Source organism: Eurosta solidaginis, chromosome 1 (assembly GCF_040869045.1).
Source record: "Eurosta solidaginis isolate ZX-2024a chromosome 1, ASM4086904v1, whole genome shotgun sequence".
Lineage (NCBI taxonomy): Eukaryota > Metazoa > Arthropoda > Insecta > Diptera > Tephritidae > Eurosta > Eurosta solidaginis.
Window position 1 is genome coordinate 221,222,704 of NC_090319.1, and position 21,469 is coordinate 221,244,172.

At 44.4% G+C, this 21,469-nt stretch overlaps 1 protein-coding gene across 5 annotated transcripts in view; it reads left to right on the forward strand.

Moving 5' to 3' along the window:
• The first annotated feature begins 1,117 nt into the window (after positions 1 to 1,117).
• The window catches only part of LOC137237028 (xylulose kinase), a 1,135,242-nt gene continuing 1,114,890 nt past the window's right edge, over positions 1,118 to 21,469 (forward strand). For 2 of the 5 annotated variants that reach the window (XR_010948766.1, XM_067760167.1), the window contains exon 1: positions 1,118 to 1,256. Coding sequence is in view for 1 of the 5 variants with exons in the window: in XM_067760167.1 (XP_067616268.1) it covers positions 1,194 to 1,256 (63 nt within the window). In the remaining 4 variants the exon portion in view is untranslated. The remainder of the gene's footprint in view (positions 1,257 to 21,469) is intronic. The other 3 variants (XM_067760168.1, XM_067760170.1, XM_067760169.1) reach the window with 3 other exon arrangements.

Below are 21,469 nucleotides of genomic sequence, written 5' to 3' on the forward strand. Positions count from 1 at the left end.
GATTTCGTTTTGATATGGCAGAAAACGAAACGAAATCATTTCGTTAATTTGACGATCTTAACGTTAATAAACGAAACGAAATGACTTCGTTTCGTTTATTAACGTTGATTATCGTAACGAAATGATATCGTTTCGTTGGTTAAGCATGCCTGGTAATTTATGACATGCAATAATAGATTGAATGGTGATTTGTAATAGATATTTTGACAGTTAAATGTGATATTCTAATTGTAAATAAGAAAAATTATTTACTTACAATGTGGAACAAATTCCTAAGCAACTTTTAAAAGGAAAAAAGGGGAAAAGAAGTGCTTACAAAGAAATTAACACAGGTAATTCTAGTGATGAGTGAAGAGAGTTCCTCCTAGTTGCCAAAACTAAAGTTTTCATTTTACTGATGCTTCTAGTTTTTGTTCGGACCAATTATAATTTACTTAAACCTAATGAATTCAATAAAGTAATATTTTCCGAAATCGTTAATGGTGCACGAATGGAATTTTAGTCCAATTCTATACGGCAGCATGACACATTCACTATTAAAATAATAAAACAACTTGTGCTAATCTCAAAGGCAAATTTGTCAGCTTCCGTTTTCAGATTCGCGATCATGGATCTAAAATATATAATTATAAATACTTTTACTTATTTTATATTTATTTACTTACATTATTAATCTCAAAATTTTCCTTTTTATAATTGTAGATTGATCACAGTTTGATAAAATTTTCCTTTTTAGTTGTGCAAAGATCACTTTAGTTTTTTAAAAACAAATTTAAAACGTAAGAACTATAAATTAATTCGTTTAATTTTCAAACTACAACCAATTTTAAATGCACTCGAACGTCTTTTTGCTATCGTATGAAATTTTTTGACGTTTACGATTTGTTGTGTACGTTCACTGAACACATAATACCGAATTTCGATAGCAGCTATTCGTTCACGTATCTTGTAATACCAAATAAGTACTTTTTAGAGACGAGTGTTCAGTTCACGGAATACGTAATTCGGGTCCCGATTTGTGAGCCATGGCCGCTACGAAAATTGCACGATAGCATCGATAGTGTCCTTCGATACTATCGGCGTATATCGATAATCCGTACTATCGATAGTTTTTCACCTCTACTACAGACTGTCGTTAGAAGCAGCAATAGAACGGTATTTCAATTCCAAAGAAATATTAGCAAGTTTTTGGAATGACTTACTTATTTAATGAAGACAAAACAACTTATTTGGGTTTTGACTTAAGTACCCAAAAGGTATGTAATCTGTGACAAAATCGAATCTTTACATTGAGGGGTCAACTGGGTATGACTCGTATTAGTAATCTGAATGCGGAAAAAAATCCATTTTTGCTTATATCGTGAAAATGGTAGAATAGCACCCCTGAGTTCGGAGTAAAACTTGGTATCAAATGAAAGAGGGAGTTCTGTCGATCACAAATAGGCAGTAGCCACGGTTTTACCACACACCCGGACTTGGCATGGCGTAGCCCAGGGTTATTTTTTATAAGCGTGTCCGAAGGCCGCCAACGCAGAAAGGTGTTCTGCGCAAAAATACTATGGATCCCACCCCCGGTTTCGGAGGTATATATTTTATTGATGACATTACAAAGCTGTGTTGCCACATAAAAAAAAAAACAAATAAATTTTACCTTACCACCTTTCAGTCAATAAAGAAAAAGGAAAATATATATTTTTACTACTCATTTTAAAAAGTTGAAACACCTTACGCGTAGGCGGCCTTCGGCCGCGCTTATAATAAATAACCCTAGGCTACGCCATGCCAATTCCGAGTGTGTGGTATAACCGTGGCTACCGCCACGGTTGTTGTAGCAGTGCTTCGCCTTACCTAACAGCCGCGACCGATCACAAATTGTCATCAATATCCTCTAACGGGAGTCCAAGGAAACTTGCTTTTTCAACAGGGGAGGACCATAATGAAAGGGGTGTTAGAGGCGTTGGTTCCACATTACAATTTAAGAGATGGTTGGTGTCATGTGCGTGACACATTGCAAGCGGGGCATACATTTTGTATGTCGGGGTTGATTCTGGATAGGTAAGAGTTTAACTTGATACAGTATCCAGAACGAAGTTGAGCAAGAGTGACACGCGTTTCACTGGGGAGTATGCGTTCCTCTTCCACAAGTTTTGGTTACTTTTCTTTGAGTACTTGATTCACCGGGCAATTCCTGGCATAAAGGTCCGACGTCTGTTTGTGGAGTTCACCAAGGACCTGCTTTTGTTTTTTTGCTTCATACGGCTGGGTTCTCAGGTGCCGTATTGCCTCAAAATGCTTACGGAGATGACTCCTTAACCCCTAGGCGGTGTTGGCTCATCAATCAGATGCCTGTTTGGATGCCCAGGTTTCTGGGTATTCAACAGGAATTGTTTGGTTAACATCTCATTTCTCTCCCTGATGGGGAGTATTCTCTCCTCATTATGTAGATGGTATTCTGGGGACATAAGAAGACAGTCGTGGCGGTACGTTCCGGTAGCAAAGCACCATTAAGGTACTACTAGCTCGACCATCTCGGGAACGAATAATATGACCACACTAAACCTTCTAGGCCATCCCGCCCTCCCCACCCCCTAGTTTCATGAGGAACTTGGGGTCGCCAAAGCCTCGGCTGTCAATGAAACAGGTATCGCCACGGTTAGGTGAGTTGACAATGGGGTTGGAGGAGCTATATATTGTGCTGGCATCCTGAAGGGTTGCGATACACAGCCCCTTGAAATTGGATTTATCCGATTGAGACATGCCTTTGGTGTTTGAAAATGCTTTGCGCTGACTATAATCTACTTCAATTCTTACATGTCGATAACTACATGCTTTCTTACAGACTAGTTAAAAATAGAAAAAAATTCAAGCTTAAACTTATATAAGCTGTTTTTAAAATTAATAAAACTACTGAATCGATTTGCTAGATGTATAGTCCTAGTTATAGGTTCATTCATAGCATAATTCATTTTATGAGTTATTTCGATAAATAATCTATTATGCCGAAGATCACGCAGTGGAATATATGGAATGAACAAATTAGATAAATCCGAGCAATTCGTGCTAAAGTTTATTACATTATAGGCAAGCATGAGTGAGATAAAAGTTCTTCTGTCATGCAAAGCCTGAAGACCAAGCAATTTGCGCCTGCTAGTATATGATGGGAGGCTAGTGAAGCATACGTCTGGCTAGTGAAGCATACGTAAAGCAATTTTGTAAACATTTTTGGAACTTTCTCAATTTTATAGGAGTTAGATTCAATATAAAGTGCCTTCAACGTCATAGGGTCCTTAAAGTCACTGGTGTTACGTCTACTGAACCCAGCCATTGTATCAAATTTTGAAAGAACGAAATCAATGTAACTAGAAAAAGAGAGTTTGGAGTCAAAAATTACACCCAAGTCTTTACTCTCTTGACAACTATTATGAGAGTTAGCATTTAGTTTGTAGATAAAGTATGTGGCAGTTGTCTTTATGGAATAAGACACAGCACAGCATTTGTTTGAATATAAAAATAAGTTATTGTCTGCGCACCATCCGGCAAAAAAGTCCGTTGGGTCAGAACCGTTAGAAATAAAATAAATAAATAAATGTAAGGCGCTCTAACCTCCGAATAGATTTTAGGCCAAGCTTCTCTTCCAATTTACGTCGCGCTCCTTTTTTGAATTTTTCCTACGAATTGGCGGGACGGGACCAACTTGCTTTATGCCGACTCCGAACGGCATCTGCGAGGCAGATGAGTTTTCACTGAGAGCTTTTCATGGCAGAAATACACTCGGAGTGCTTGCCAAACACTGCCGAGGGGCGACCCTGTTCAGAAAAATTTTCTTCTAATTGAAAAACCTTATTTCTAAAATTTTGATGTTGCTTAGCCCGAGGTGTGAACCCAGGGCATTCGGTGTGGTAGGCGGAGCACTCTACCATCACACCACGGTGACCGCCAATAGTTAGAAATAGTTTGACAAATAAATAGTATTTTTTGTGAAATATATAGTTTTAGTGTTATATTTCAATCATTAAAGGGGAGGAGTGATGGGGAAACATATTGAGTAAAAAGTGCTAAGTCAGGAGAAAAAATTTGTTTTGGGTGAGGAAATTGTCATAAAATAGCTGCTGGGTTAGCATACGTGATTTTTATTTATTTTTTTCAAAGCTTCTACACTCAAAAGTATTGCAAATAAGGTATCCTCATTCACAGTTTTGAAAAAAAGGGTATTTCAAAAATTATTCAGTTTTTTTCGTCTCCTGTAAAATTCGTAAAAAGTGACTTAGCACATTTTCAGATTAAGCTAACGATATATGAATGCAGCTGTTTCCTTACCATTACTACAGCTCGCACCCGTCCTTCCGTTTGCGCGTAGTAAACGCCAAACCCGCGCGCGCTAAGTCCAGAAACCTTTTCTCCCGATGGGAGCCACGGCTCCTGGATCAGCGCCACGTCAAACGAACCCTCCTCAAGGGTTAGGAGTAGTTCGCTCGACGCCACTTTACTGTGTTGGAGGTTTATATGTAGGACTGGCAGCACGATTGGGCTGTTTTTCCCCCTCCAACACCTTCGTCTTGACGTCGTCATCCTCCCCTTGCCCTTTTGGTTTAGAGTATTCGAGGCCCCCTTCAGCCTCACGTGACTGTTGTGCCGGGTGTTCCTCTGTGCGAGTCACAGCACCATTTGGCGGTTGGTCCTCTTCTAACACCTTCGTGGTGACGTCGGGGAGCTCCACCTGTCTTTTTTCCCTTAGGCTTTTGAGGTCTTTTTCAATTTCGCCCACCTCTAGCGTGTTAGGATTTTTATCCTCGGGACTTCTTTTCCTGAGTCGCATGTAAATTTTTCCAGTGCCAAAGGACATTTTGCCCAGCTGCGTGTACAAAATATCCTCCGCCTGCTTGGAAGTTGTAGAACTGACCTTCCTCGGTAGGCCGAGATACAGTAAGTACCTTCCAATCCTGTGTCGGTATGTTCGGATTCTGATTCTGCAGAAGTCGCAGTGTATCCTCCGACTTCATCACGCATGGTATCTATACCTTAACTTGTGGTACCGTGGGAATTTGCGCTTTATCCACTATCTCAAACTGCGCGTTCGTGCCTTGTCTTTGGAGGTTTGGAACCACTTCCTCCAGCCACCGCAAGCTCGCGATGTTGTCGCACGCTATCATCTTCACACTTTATACCATGCCCTCGAATCAAAGGTTGGAAGGGGCTTACTTGGTTGTTCCCGCATCATCGTAAGCATTAAGCTAATAAGCTCCCTTTCCACAGATCTCCACCTTTCAGTAGTCATTTGTCCGAAAGGACTGCTACGATCAACCAATGCCACATTCAGTGACTGCTCTGCCACATCACTCATCTTCTCGGGAAAAGCCGGAGTCTTAGTGTTATCTCCCTTTGGCACCTACGAGAAAGCCGAACTCTTAGCGTTATCTCCCTTTGGCTTATCTCCTACTTCCGTAGTTGGAACTTCCCTCTGACTCGCGGCTTTCGAGGTAGTTGCCACCTCGCTATTGGGGCCCATCTGTCTTACAGCTTTGGACCTACTTGCCTTGTCTATGCGACTTCCCTGCCTCGCGGCTCTAGGACTGGGTCCTTTCTGCCTCTTAAAAGCAGGCTTGTCGCCTTCCGCCGAACGTTGTCTCCTCATTCTGCCATTCGACGCTTCTTCCTCGTACCGGTTGCAGAACCGAGGGTTTCTCGCAGCAAACCTTTTGAACTGCCTTCGACCTACATCTACCGCTTCATGGGCCCATTCCAAGCGCTCGATCTCCAATTCTGTTGGGTCGACCACTGCTCCCAAGCGCTTCTTAGTGCTGCACGGTACTTCAAGAGAGCTCTTTTACTTCCTCTACTCCGTACCCTTCTCCACTCTTCTACTCCGTTTTCATTTGTATGCTTTTCCAACACAGAGTTCATTGAATCAGCACTACTCTCGCTCACCGAGTCCGACGCATCGCTTAATTTGTATTTGTCGTCCTTTGATTGCGACTCAGTCCTCCTCTTTACATCGTCCCTATTACAATCAGGTAATGAGTCGTTCATCTTGGTCGTACGACCCCCTGCCCGACAAGGCGGGCTCAGCGGTTCAGTATTATATACGGAGAAAGAACCGTCAGCCACAGCAGCGCCATTACTGTGGTAAGGCCATAAATACTTCCCGAGGTGGCCCGGTATCGGGAAGGCTCCGTTCGAATACAGCCGAATTTATCCCCTGGCTGCAAATCGCCCAATAAGTACGGTCCGCATAACACCCTGGATTAGGGGGTTGACAGTTCTTGGTCACCGACATCTCGCCGCCCTCCTATGAGGCGAAACGGCGTAGATGTCAGTCCTAAACAGCTCCGCCTCATGTTGTTGTTGTTGTTGTTGTAGCAATGTTTCGCCCCACCTAATAGCTGCGACCGATTACAAATTGTCATCAATATCCTCTAATGGGAGTCCAAGGAAACTTGCTGTTTCGACAAGGGCGGACCATAATGAAAGGGGTGTTAGAGGCGTTGGTTCCACATTACAATTAAAGAGATGGTTGCTGTCATGTGGGGACACATTGCAAGTGGGGCATACATTTTGTTGTCGGGCTTGATTCTGGATATGTAAGAGTTTAACCTGTTACAGTATCCAGAGCGAAGTTGAGCCAGGGTGACTAGCGTTTCCCTGGGGAATACGCCTTTTTGTGAAGTTCACCAAGGACCTGCTTGTGTTTTTTTGTTTCATACGGCTGAGTTCTCAGGTGCGGTATTTCCTCAAAATGCTTACGGAGATGACTCCTTAAGTCCCTAGGCGGTGTTGGCTCATCAATCAGATGTCTGTTGGGATGCCCAGGTTTCTGGGTATTCAACAAAAACTTTTTGGTTAGCGTCTCATTTCTCAACTTGGTGGGGAGTATTCTCGCCTCATTATGTAGATGGTGTTCTGGGGACATAAGAAGACAGCCCGTGGCGGTTCTGAGCGCAGTATTTTGGCAGGCCTGTAGCTTCTTCCAGTGGGTAGTTTTTAGGCTTGGCGACCATATAGGGGACGCGTAGCACGCAAACGGCTGGCCAATTTCTTTGTATGTGGGAATGAGCGTTTCTTTGTCTTTTCCCCAAGTACTGCCAGCAAGGGATTTGAGGATTTTATTACGGCTCTGGATTTTCGGAACAATTGCGGCTGCGTGCTCACCAAAATGTAGATCCAGATCAAACGTCACACCCAAGATTTTGGGATGTTGGACAGTCGGCAGCGTAGTGCCATCGACGTGGATGTTCAAAACGGTCGACATTTGGGACGTCGTTGTAAATAAGGTCGCGGAGGATTTAGTCGGTGATAATGCCAGGTTTCGCAAGGCGAACAAACTGGAGAGATCAGGGAGGTAGCCGTTTATTCTGTTGCAAAGCTCATAGATCCCTGGGCCTGGGCCTGTGGCCATTATTGTGCAATCAATGGCGTAGGAAACGATAGTAACTCCTTCTGGTGGCGATAGTGGGGATAGGACACCACCCTGTGGCACCCCCTGTTTAATTCTTCTTGGTTTTGATGTTTCATTTCTAAATTGCACCGATGCATGTCGACCACCCAGATTATTTGCGGTCCACCTTTTAAGACATGGGGAAAGCGTAGACCCTTCCAGGTCTTGCAGTAACGTGCCATGGTTGGCGGTATCAAAAGCTTTTGATAGGTCTAGCGCTACGAGTACTGTTCTTTGGTGGGGGTTTTGATTCAAACCGCAATTTTTCTGGGTGCTGATGGCATTTAGCGCGGTGGTGGTGCTATGGAGTTTTCTGAAGCCATGATGATGGCAGGCTAGCTGCAAATTTGCTTTGAAGTAGGGTAGTAAAATGGCTTCAAGCGTCTTGGCTACTGGCGATAGGAGAGATATCGGGCGATATGACTCTCATATGTTACCCCAGCGGGTTAGGGGGTCAGAATATACCCGCGGTAGGCATGCCTGTCGTAAGAGGCGACTAACATACCAGATTCAAGGGGCTGTGTAGCGCAACCCTGCAGGTTGCCAGCGCAATATATAGCTTACCCAAACCCAATTGTCAACCTCACCTACCCGCGGCGAATCCTGTTTCACTAACAGACGAGCCTCTGGCGACGCTAAGCTCCTCATGGAACTTGGAGTTGGGGAGGGAGGGGATGGCCTGAAGGTTTAAATCCTGAGCAAGATAAATAATTTTGCATGTAAATGCAACAACAACGATTTGAGCCAGATAAATCCAGATAGAAGTCTGGTTCAATTTGTGAGCCAGATAATTTGTTAATTACTTCTTTTTAGTTTGGTAACGCTGCCTTTAAAACCTACTTCAAAAATAGATGTCGCTGCTTAGCCTTTCGCCGTATGAGTTAAATGAAAAACAGCGGCGACATCTGCCTATCACATTTCACGTGTGCGAAAATGTCACATCTGCTTCTCAAGTCTCTCGATGATCCAGAGCATTCCCGTGAGAATTGAGCGTAAGCCAGAGCTGTAAAACTCACTGGAAGACGGCATGCCACCATCTGGTGGCAAAATCCTGAGCCAGATAAATAATTTTGCATGTAAATGCAACAACAACGATTTGAGCCAGATAAATCCAGATAGAAGTCTGGTTCAATTTGTGAACGAGATAGATAATTTGTTAATTACTTCTTTTTAGTTTGGCAACGCTGCTTTTAATAAACCTATCAATCAATGTAAGGCGCGATAACTTCCGAAGAGATCTAAGGCCGATCTTCTCTTCCAATTTGCGTCGTGCTCCTACTGATTTTCCCTACAAATCGGCCGGACGGGACATACATGTTTTATGCCGACTCCGAACGGCATCTGCAAGGCAGATGAGTTTTCACTGAGAGCTTTTCATGGCCGAAATACACCCGTAGCGCTTGCCAAACACTGCCGAGGGGCGACCCCGCTTAGAAAAATTTTCTTCTAATTGAAAAACCTTATTTCTAAAATTTTGATGTTGCTTTGCCCGGGGTGTGAACCCAGGGCATACGGTGTGGTAGCCGGAGCACGCAATGATCCAGAGCATTCCCGTGAGAATTGAGCGTGAGCCGGAGCTGTAAAACTCACTGGAAGACGGCAATTTACAACTTCAGTGTGCAGTGAGTTGCCATACAACATTTAAGTTACAATAACATGTAAGAGGTTATATAGGAATTCAGCACACGTTTTTAGCACAAGAGATGGAATTTCATCAGGTCCGCTAGAACAGGAAATTTTTAGGCCTTCCAGATGTCTTAGTACGTCTTCCGTATGAATATACGGAACAAATTCTGAATTAAGCGAGGACAGTTTGAATGGATAGCTCAATGGCGGGGAGTCATAGGCAGTGGAGTAATTCGATTTAAAGAAGGTGGCAAACATATTGGCAATTTCATTGTCATCATTAGAACTTAGATCGTTAAACTTCATTACGGTTGGAAACCTCTTGATTTTTCTTTTCGAGTTGACGAACAAATAAAACGACTTTGGATTAGAGGAAATTTTATGCTTAATATTTTTTAAATAATCCGCATAACATCTTCTCTGTAGCCTATTGTACCTGTGGCGCAGAATAGAGTATTCCAATAAAAGTTAACACGGTTGCAGGTTAAGCTATTATCTTCCAGGGTTTCTACTGCTTTGGTTACGGCTAATATTTCCGCTTGGAAAACGCTACAGTAATCCGGCAGCCTGTAGGATCTGCTTATTTCCGGATCAGCACAGTATACCTCAGACCCTACTCCTTCCACTACTTTGGAACCATCTGTGTACACATGTATCGCTTCGTCCGCCATTTGCGCACCCTTGCGCCAACCGTCCACCTATATTGTGGCCTTAAGATCTCCCTCGAAAAGCAGATAGGGAATCAGGTCGTCTGTTCGTCTTGTGATTGATGACGCTATACTACTATGGCCATATGGTCGGCGCTCAAGACGCCCCGAGGCACCGAGCCTGGTTGCGGGTGTTAATGCTTTGTTCTTTGCTACCAGGTCTACAGGTGGAATGTGCAGAATGGCATACAGAGCAGCCGTCGCGGTTGTTTTCAGGGCTTCCGTAATGCTAAGCATCGATAGTCTGCATACCCCCTCTAATATTTTGAGGTATATTGTTTTTTGTGTGGCTTTCCACCAAACAAGAACTTCATAGTATAGAATAGGGATTGCAAGCGCTGTAAAAACCCAATGAGAAAGAGAGGGCGATAAGCCCCACGTACACCTCAGCATTCTTTTACATGCATAGAGTGCCGTTGAGGCCTTCTTGACCCTCTCCACGTTGAGCGTCCATGACAGCTTACTGTCTAGGATGATTCCTAGATATTTTGTGCAATGTTTCTCCTGTAACGTCACCCCTCTTAACTTAGGCCTGGTCCAATTTTTGGACCTTGTACCTCTGTAAACAACACCATATCCGTCTTCTCCGCATTGACTTTCAACCCGCCATTAGTTGCCCAGGTATGAATATCCCGAAGCGCCCGATCCATCAAAGAACTAATCGTTGGAAGGCACTTTCCACTTATGACAATTGCAACGTCATCTGCGTAAGCCGTAAGTTTTACGGGTCCCTCATTGAATCGCCTGAGCAGATGGTTGATGACCAGCGTCCACAGCAGAGGTGATAGCACCCCTCCCTGCGGCGTGCCCCTGTCCACTGACTTCGTGGCCTCGTACAATCCCCATTGTGATGTAATCTTTCTGCAATTTAACATGCAGCCGATCCATCTGATTAAGGCAGGATGTACTTTAATGTAATTAAGACCATCCATAATCGCCCATTTTGCAACATTATTGAAAGCCCCGGCAATGTCCAAGAAGACTCCTAGAGCATACTCCTTATATTCCAAGGATTTCTCTATGCTTATTACCACCCTATGCAATGCGGTGTCTACCGACTTGCCTTTGGTGTACGCATTCTGTGTTGTGGAGAGCAGCTTTTCATCCACATTGGACTTTGGAAGGTTTTGAGCAGAAATGATGTTAAGCTAATGGGTCTATAGTCTTTGGGATACACGTGACCGATCTTCCCCGCCTTTGGTAGGAAAGCTACACGAGCAGTTCTCCAAGAGTGCGGTACATAATTCAGCCTTATGCACCCATCTAATATTATTTTAAGCCATTCCACCACCGCCATACTTGAAACTTGTAGCATGGCCGGGATATACCGTCTGGGCCCGGCGATTTAAACTTAGAAAACGTTTTCACTGCCCATTCTATCTTGGTATCGGTCACCAAGCCCGGCATTACTAGCTCCGTGATCGAAGTGTGAGTGATGTCTGCTGGCTCTTCTAAACCGTCTCCCGATGGGAAATGTGTTTCGAGAAGCACCTCAAGGGATTCCTCACTATTACGTGACCATTCCCCGTTCTCTTTCTTTATTAGTCCCTGGACTATGTTTCCCTTTGCTAGGACTTTTTTCAACCGTGCTGTTTCGCTGGAGCACTATGCCCGAACAGAAACTTTTCCATGAGTTTCTCTTCGCCCTGGTAATTTCACGCTTGTAGATCGTCAGTAGATCCCTGTACTCGTCCCGACACGCTTCGCTTTCCGCGGTCTGTGCGAGCTTAAACATTTCTTTTACCTGTCTTCTTAGAAGACTCAGTTCATTGCTCCACCATGGCGGCTTTGCTTTCCCTCTGAATCTTAGAGGGCAAGCTTTGTTATACGCAGTCAAGCGTCCTTGTTAGGAATTCATTCTACTCCTCCAGTTATCCACATTGGCAACCTCTTTGGGTTGTCCCACTTTTGTTTCTACATGTTTATAGAATTTAGTCCAGTTCGTTGACCTAGGGTTTCTAAAGGTTCCTCCCTTCTCTACCCTCTTTAGGGTCGGCTGAAGCTGATATACGCATGGTCGGAGAAGGATGGTCTATCAAGAACCATCCAATCATACCTTGACATATCACGCTCGGAGCTCAATGTAATATCCAGAACATTGCTGGATGTTGGTCCAATGTATGTAGGGACATTTCCCTGTTGGCTATCTGCAAATTGGTTTGCCGGATGTAACAAAATAGAGATTCGCCTCTCTCGTTCGTATCTGCTCCTCCCCACGCATTGTGGTGTGCATTTGTATCTGCGCCTATGACCAACCGCCCTTTGCGCCCTTCCTCCTGTACTAGCCTTTTGCACTCCATCGGTGGAACCTCCGCAGCATGGGCCATGTAGCAGGACGCCAGGATAAATGCCTGCTTATTCTTTTGCTCTACAGCCACCGCTACGAGGTCCTCAGTGGTGTAATTAGGCAGCATATCGTTAGCTTAATGTGAAAATGTGCTAAGTCACTTTTTTTGAAAAATTGTATTTTAATGCAGTTTTAAAACTGAATTCAAAATACATCGACCACAAAAAAAATATTAAAATTTTTAATTTTTACGTGCTGTGGGCAATGATGTGTAAATGTGCTAAGTCGTCAGCTGTTAAAAAAAATGTGCCAAGTCAACCTGTCAATAATATCAATCTGAATTACTAGTCATTTCTTTGTGCGCGCATTTTATTTATTTATTTAATTCATTCAGTATAAAAGTACATGCTTTGGTGTTGTTGTATTAACGATAAAGACACTCCCCGAAGGCTTTGGGGAGTGTTACCGATGTTGATGGCCCTTTGCCGGATATAGATCCGGTACGTTCCGGTAACAAAGCACTATTAAGGTACTACTACCTCGACGATCTCGGGAACGACTTATATGACCACATTAAACCTTCTAGGCCATTCCGCCCTCCCCACCCCCTAGTTTCATGAGCCTCGTCTGTCAATGAAACAGAATTCGTCACGGGTAGGTGAGGTTGGCAATTGGATTTGAAAAACTATATATTGAGCTGCGAACCCTTTGAGAAGTTTGCGAGCACAACCCCTTGAAATTGGATTTACCCAATTGAGACATGCCTTTGGTGTATCATAAATGCTTTGCGCTGACTATAATCTACTTCACTTCTTACATGTCGATAACTACATGCTTTCTTACAGACTAGTTAAAAATAGAAAAAAATTCAAGCTTAAACTTATGTAAGCTGTTATTAAATTTAATAACACTACTGAATCGATTTGCTCTTACGGGCTCCCTGGCTGATCTCGAAAACCATCCAGAAATGATGCCGGAAGGGTCCTCAAATGATCCCAGAATAGTCTCAAAAAATTCCCGAAATTACTCTGACGGGATCCCGCAAGGATCCCGAAAGCCGTCCAGAAATGATATAGGCAGGTTCTCCAAATGATCACGGAATAGTCCCAAAAATATTCCGAAATTACCCTGATGGGATCCCGGACGGATTCTGAAATGATCTCATAAGGTCCCAAAATGATGTTGAAATATTCCAGAAAAAGTCCTGAAATGCCCTAACAGGATCTCGGGCTGATCTCGAAAACGATCGAGAAACGATGCCGGAAGGGCCATCAAATGATCCCGAAATAGTTTCAAAAAATTCCCGAAATGACTAACGGAATTACGGCTCCCGAGAACCATCCGCAAATGATGCCGGAAGGGTTCCCAAATGATCCCTAAAAAGTCCCGAAATTACCCTGACGGGGTCCGGAAAACCATACAGTTATGATCCCGAAAAAGTCCCGAAATTGCCCTGACGGGGTCCCTAAAATCATACAGTAATGATAACGGAAGGATGTCGAAAAGATCCCGAAATAGTCCCGAAAAAGGTCCGAAATGGCCTCGACGGGATCCCGGGCTGATGCCAAAAACCACCCAGAAATGATGCTGAAGAACCCCAAATGCTCCCGAAATGACCCTGACGGGATCCCGGACGAATCCCGAAAACCATCCAGAAATTATTCCGGAAGGGTCCCAAATGATCCCTAAATAGTCCTGAAATGACCTTGACGGGATCCCGGAAACTATCCAGAAATGATCCCCGAGTACTCCCGAAAAAGTCCCGAAATAACCCCGACGGGGTCCCGAAAACCATACAGTGATACTCACGAAAAAGTAACGAAATAACTCGACGGGATCCCGGAAGAGTCCCGAAAACTATACAGAAATTATCCCGAAAGAGTCTCGAAATGACCCTGACGGGATCTCGGACGGATCCCGAAAACCATCCAGAAATGGTGCCAGAAGGGTCCCCAAATGATCCCGAAATAGTCCCGAAAAGACCCGAAAGGACCTTGACGGGATCCCGAAAACTATCCAGAAAAGATCCCGCAAGGGTCCCAAAATAATCCTGAAGTATCCCCGAAATTACCCCGACGGGATCCCGAAAACCATCTAGAAATGATCACGGAAGGATTCCCAAATGATCACGGAAGAGTCGCGAAATTGCCTCGACGGGATTGCAGATGGATCCCGAAAACCATTTAGAAATGATGCCGGAAGGTTCCCCAAATCATCACGAAATAGTCCCGAAATGACCCTGACGGGATCCCGAAAACCATCCAGAAATGATTCCGGAATAGTCCCGAAATTACCCCGACGGAATCACAGACGGATCCCGAAAACCGTAGAGTAATGCTCCCTTAAGGGGCCCGAAGTGATCCAGAAATGAACCCTACGGGATCCCGAAAACCGTCCTGAAATGGTCACGGAATGATCCCAGAATAGTCCCGAAATTACCCCGAAGGGTTCGCAGACGAATCCCGAAAACCATCCAGAAATGATGCCGGAAGGGTTCTCAAATCATCCCGAAATAGTCCGATAAAAGTCCCGAAATGATCCCGCCGGGATCCCGAAAACGATCCAGTAATGATCCTGGAAGAGTCCCGACATTACCTCGACGGGATCACAGACGGATCCCGAAAACCATCCAGATGCTGCCGGAAGGGTCGCCAAATGATCCCGAAATAGTCCCGAAAAGACCCGAAAGGACCTTGACGGGATCCCGAAAACTATGCAGAAAAGATCCCGCAAGGGTCCCAAAATGATCCTGAAGTAGCCCCGAAATTACCCCGACGGGATCCCGAAAACCTCCAGAAATGATCACGGAAAGATTCCCAAATGATCACGGAAGAGCCGCGAAATTGCCTCGACGGGATTTGCAGACGGATCCCGAAAACCTTCTACAAATGATGCCGGAAGGTTCCCCAAATCATCACGAAATAGTCCCGAAATGACCCTGACGGGATCCTGAAAACCATCCAGAAATGTTTCCGGAATAGTCCCGAAATTACCCCGACGGAATCACAGACGGATCCCGAAAACCGAAAACGATCCAGTAATGATCCTGGAAGAGTCCCGACATTACCTCGACGGGATCACAGACGGATCCCGAAACCCATCCAGATGCTGCCGGAAGGGTCGCCAAATGATCCAGAAATAGTTCCGAAAAAATCTCCAAAATGACGCTGACGGGATGCCGGACGGATACCGAAAACTATCCAGAAATGATCCCGAAAGGGTCCCAAAGTGATCCCGAAATAGTCCCGAAATAACCCTGATGGAATTCCCCAACAAATCACGATAATCATACAGCAATGATCCCGGAAGGGTCCCGAACTGACCGCGAAATAGTCCCCAAAAGGTCCCAGAGTAACCCTGACGGGATCCCTGAGGGATCCCGAAAACTATCCAGAAATGATACCGGAAGGGTCCCAAAATGATCTCGAAAAAGGCCCGAAATTACCCTGAAGGGATCCCGAAAAACATCCCGAAATGACCCCGAAAGGATCCCAAAATTATACCGACAGGATCAAAGACGGATCCCGAAAACCATCAAGAAACGATGCCGGGAGGGTCCCCAAATCATCCCGAAATAGTCCCGAATAACCTTGACGGGATCCCGAAAACTATCCAGAAAAAATCCCGGAAGGGTCCCAAAAAGATCCCGACATAGCCCCGAAAAAGACCCGAAGCACTGCTACAACAACAACAACAACCCGAAATTACCCGACGGGATCCCGAAAACCATCCAGAAATGATCCCGGAATGATTCCTAAATGATCACGGAAGAGTCCCGAAATTGCCTCGACGGGATCACAGACGGATCCCGAAAACCATCCAGAAATGATGCCGGCAGGGTCCCGAAATTATCTCGAAAAAGTCCCGAAATGACCCCGATGGGATCCCGAAAACCATCCAGAAATGATGCCGGCAGGGTCCCGAAATTATCTCGAAAAAGTCCCGAAATGACCCCGATGGGATCGCGAAAACCATCCAGAAATGAACCCGAAAGGATCCCCAAATGATCCCGGAATATTCCCCAAATTATCCCGACGGGATCAAAGACGGATCCCGAAAACCATCAAGAAACGATGCCGGAAGGGTCCCCAAATCATCCCGAAATAGTCCCGAATAACCTTGACGGGATCCCGAAAACTATCCAGAAAAGATCCCGGAAGGGTCCCAAAACGATCCCGACATAGCCCCGAAAAAGGCCCCAAGCACTGCTACAACAACAACAACAACCCGAAATTATCCCGACGGGATCTCGAAAACCGTCCAGAAATGATACCGGAAGGATTCCTAAAAGATCACGGTAGAGTCCCGAACTTGCCTCGACGGGATCACAGACGGATCCCGAGAACCATCCAGAAATGATGCCGGCAGGGTCCCCAAATCATCTCGAAAAAGTCCCGAAATGACCCTGACGGGATCCCTAAAACCATCCTTAAATGATCCCGGAATAGTCCCGAAATTACCCTGACGGAATAACAGATGGATCCCGAAAACCGTCGAGTAATGATCCCTTAAGGGGCCCCAAGTGATCCCAAAATAGTCTAGAAAAAGTCGCAAAATGACCCCGACGGAATCCGAAATCCATCCAGAATTGATCTCTGAAGGGTACGCAAATGATCCTGAAATAGTCCAGAACATTTCCTGAAACTACCCCGACGTCATGCCTGACGGATTCCGAAACCCATTCAGAAATGATGCCGGAAGGGTCCCCAAATGATCCCGGAAGGATCCCCAATTAATCGCGAAAAAGTCCCAAATTCGGGATCCCGGACGGATCCCGAAAACTATACAGAAATGATCCCGGTAGAGTCCCAAAGTGATCCCGGACGGATCCCGAAAACTATACAGAAATGATCCCGGTAGAGTCCCAAAGTGATCCCGAAAAAGTCCCGAAATTACCCCGACGTGATCCCGATGGGATACCGAAAACCATCCAGAAATGATCCCGAAAGGATCCCCAAATTATCCCGGAATACTCCCGAAAGAGCCCCGAAATAACCCTCACGGGTTTTCAAATTATCCCGGAGTAGTCCCGAAGTGACCCTGACGGGATGCAGAAATGCTCCCGATAGGATAACGATAATGTCCCGAAATAACCCGACAGGATCCCAGGTGGATCCCGAAAACTATCCAGAAATAATCGCGAAAAAGTCCCGAAATGACCCTTGCGGGATCCCGGTGGATCTCGAAAATCATCCAGAAATGATGCCGGAAGGGTACCAAAAAAGTCCCGAAAAAGTCCCGAAATTACCCCGACGGTATGCCACACGGATCCCGAAAACTGCCCAGAAATGATCCCGGAAGGGTCCCAAAATGATACCGAAATATTCCAGAAAAGGTCCCGATATGACCCCGACGGGTTCCCGAAAGCCATCCAGAATTGATGTCTGAAGGGTACGCAAATGATCCCGAAATAGTCCAGAAAAATTCCCGAAATTACCCCGACGGGATGCCAAACGGATCGCGAAACCCATCCAGAAATGATGCCGGAAGGGTCCCCAAATTATCCCGAAATGATCTCGGAATAGTCCACAAAAAGTCCCAAATAACCCCGATTGGATACCGGACGGATCCCGAAACTGTACAATAATGACCTCGGAAGAGTTCCGAAATGAACCCAAAATAGTCCCGAAATGACCCCGACAGGATCCCGGACGGATCCCGAAAGCCATGCAGAAATGATCCCGGACGGGTCTTGATATGACCCTGATGGGATTACAAATAAGGTGAAGCTAATTATAAAAGCATGTTAATAAGGCAGCAGGCGCGTTGATGCGAATGAAGAGTTAGAAACAAACATACAGATAAAGCTAATAAAAGCGTGCTAATAAAAACAGTTGATGGAGGGAGGATAGCGGGAGGAGCCGGAGAGCATCACCGATCGTTTTTCCAAAAGGTCTCGATATGTATGAGCCAGATACCAAAAATTATTGATTTAGGAGAATATCGTTAGCTTAATGTGAAAATGTGTCGTTACTTTTTTTTGAAAAATTGTATTTTAATGCAGTTTTAAAACTGAATTCAAAATACATCGATCACAAAAAAAAATATTTAAATTTTTCATTTTTACGTGCTGTGGGCAATGATGTGTAAATGTGCTAAGCGTCAGCTGTTACAAAAATGTGCTAAGTCAACCTGTCAATAATATCAATCTGAATTACTAGTCATTTCTTTGTGCGCGCATTTTATTTATTTATTTAATTCATTCATTCTAAAAGTACATGCTTAGTTGTTGTTGTTGTATTAACGACAAAGACACTCCCCGACGGCTTTGTGGAGTGTTACCGATGTTGGTGGCCCTTTGCTGGATATAGATCCGGTACGTTCCGGTAACAAAGCACTATTAAGGTACTACTAGCTCGACCATCTCGGGAACGATTTATATGACCACACTAAACCTTCTAGACCATCCCGCCCTCCCCACCCCCTAGTTTCATGAGGAACTTGGGGTCGCCAAAGCCTCGGCTGTCAATGGAACAGGTATCGCCACGGTTAGGTGAGTTGACAATTGGGCTGGAGAAGCTATATATTGTGCTGGCAACCTGAAGGGTTGCGATACACATCCCCTTGAAATTGGATTTATCCAATTGAGACATGCCTTTGGTGTTTGATAAATGCTTTGACTATAATCTACTTCAATTCTTACATGTCGATAACTACATGCTTTCTTACAGACTAGTTAAAAATAGAAAAAAATTCAAGCTTAAACTTATATAAGCTGTTATTAAAATTAATAACACTACTGAATCGATTTGCTAGATGTATAGTCCTAGTTATAGGTTCATTCATAGTATAATTCATTTTATGAGTTATTTCGATAAATAATCTATTATGCCGAAGATCACGCAGTGGAATATATGGAATGAACAAATTAGATAAATCAGAGAAATTCGTGCTAAAGTTTATTACATTATAGGCAAGCATGAGTGAGATAAAAGTTCTTCTGTCATGCAAAGCCTGAAGACCAAGCAATTTGCGCCTGCTGGTATATGATGGGAGGCTAGTGAAGCATACGTCTGGCTAGTGAAGCATACGTAAAGCACTTTTGTAAACATTTTTGGAACTTTCTCAATTATATAGGAGTTAGATTCATAGAAAGGATTCCATATTATTGAGCAATATTCAATACCACTTCTGATCAAGGATATATAAAGTGCCTTCAACGTCATAGGGTCCTTAAAGTCACTTGTGTTACGTCTACTGAACCAAACCATTGTAACAAATTTTGAAACAACGAAATCAATGTAACTAGAAAAAGAGAGTTTGGAGTCAAAAATTACACCCAAGTCTTTACTCTCTTGACAACGATTATGAGATTTAGCACTTAGTTTGTAGATAAAGTATGTGGCAGTTGTCTTTATGGAATAAGACACAGCACAGCATTTGTTTGAATTTAAAAATAAGTTATTGTCTGCGCACCATCCGGCAAAAAAGTCCGTTGGGTCAGAACCGTTAGAAATAAAATAAATAAAGAAATGTAAGGCGCTCTAACCTCCGAATAGATTTTAGGCCAAGCTTCTCTTCCAATTTACGTCGCGCTCCTTTTTTGAATTTTTCCTACGAATTGGCGGGACGGGACCAACTTGCTTTATGCCGACTCCGAACGGCATCTGCGAGGCAGATGAGTTTTCACTGAGAGCTTTTCATGGCAGAAATACACTCGGAGTGCTTGCCAAACACTGCCGAGGGGCGACACTGCTTAGAAAAATTTTCTTCTAATTGAAAAACCTTATTTCTAAAATTTTGATGTTGCTTAGCCCGAGGTGTGAACCCAGGGCATTCGGTGTGGTAGGCGGAGCACTCTACCATCACACCACGGTGACCGCCAATAGTTAGAAATAGTTTAACAAATAAATAGTATTTTTTGTGAAATATAGAGTTTTAGTGTTATATTTCAATCATTAAAGGGGAGGAGTGATGGGGAAACATATTGAGTAAAAAGTGCTAAGCCAGGAGAAAAATTTTGTTTTGCGTGAGGAAATTGTGCTAAGTCATAAAATAGCTGCTGGGTTAGCATACGTGATTTTTATTTATTTTTTTCAAAGCTTCTACACTCAAAAGTATTGCAACTAAGGTATCCTCATTCACAGTTTTGAAAAAAAGGTTATTTCAAAAATTATTCAGTTTTTTTCGTCTCCTGTAAAATTCGTAAAAAGTGACTTAGCACATTTTCAGATTAAGCTAACGATATATGAATGCAGCTGTTTCCTTACCGATACTACAGCTCGCACCCGTCCTTCCGTTTGCGCGTAGTAAACGCCAAACCCGCGCGCGCTAAGTCCAGAAACCTTTCCTCCCGATGAGAGCCACGGCTCCTGGATCAGCGCCACGTCAAACGAACCCTCCTCAAGGGTTAGGAGGAGTTCGCTCGACGCCACTTTACTGTGTTGGAGGTTTATCTGTAGGACTCGCAGCACGATTGGGCTGTTTGTCCCCGTCCAACACCTACGTCTTGACGTCGTCGTCCTCCCCTTGCCCTTTTGGTTTAGAGTATTCTAGGCCCCCTTCAGCCTATCATGACTGTTGTGCCGGCATTTGGCGGTTGGTCCTCTTCTAACACCTTAGGCTTTTGAGGTCCTTTTCAATTTCGCCCACCTCTAGCGTCTTAGGATTTTTATCCTCGGGACTTCTTTTCCTGAGTCGCATGTAAATTTTGCAAATGCCAAAGGACATTTTGCCAAGCTGCGTGTACAAAATATCCTCCGCCTGCTTGTTTATTTGGAAGATGTAGAACTGACCTGGCCGAGATACAGTAAGTACCTTCCAATCCTGTGTCGGTATGTTCGGATTCTGATTCTGCAGAAGTCGCAGTGTATCCTCCGACTTCATCACGCATGGTATCTATACCTTAACTTGTGGTACCGTGGGAATTTGCGCTTTATCCACTATCTGAAACCGCGCGTTCGTGCCTTGCCTTTGGAGATTTGCAACCACTTCCTCCAGCCACCGCAAGCTCGCGATGTTGTCGCACGCTATCATCTTCACACTTTATACCATCCCCTCGAATCAAAGTTTGGAAGGGGCTTACTTGGTTGTTCCCGCATCATCTTAAGCATTAAGCTAATAAGCTCCCTTTACACAGATCTCCACCTTTCAGTAGTCATTTGTCCGGAAGGACTGCTACGATCAACCAATGCCACATTCAGTGACTGCTCTGCCACATCACTCATCTTCTCGGGAAAAGCCGGAGTCTTAGTGTTATCTCCCTTTGGCACCTCCGAGAAAGCCGAAATCTTAGCGTTAACTCCCTTTAGCACCTCCGAGAAAGCCGGAGTCTTAGCGTTATCTCCCTTGGGCTTATCTCCTACTTCCGTAGTTGGAACTTCCCTCTGACTCACGGCTTTCGAGGTAGTTGCTACCTCGCTATTGGGGCCCATCTGCTTATAGCTTTGGACCTACTTGTCTTGTCTATGCGACTGC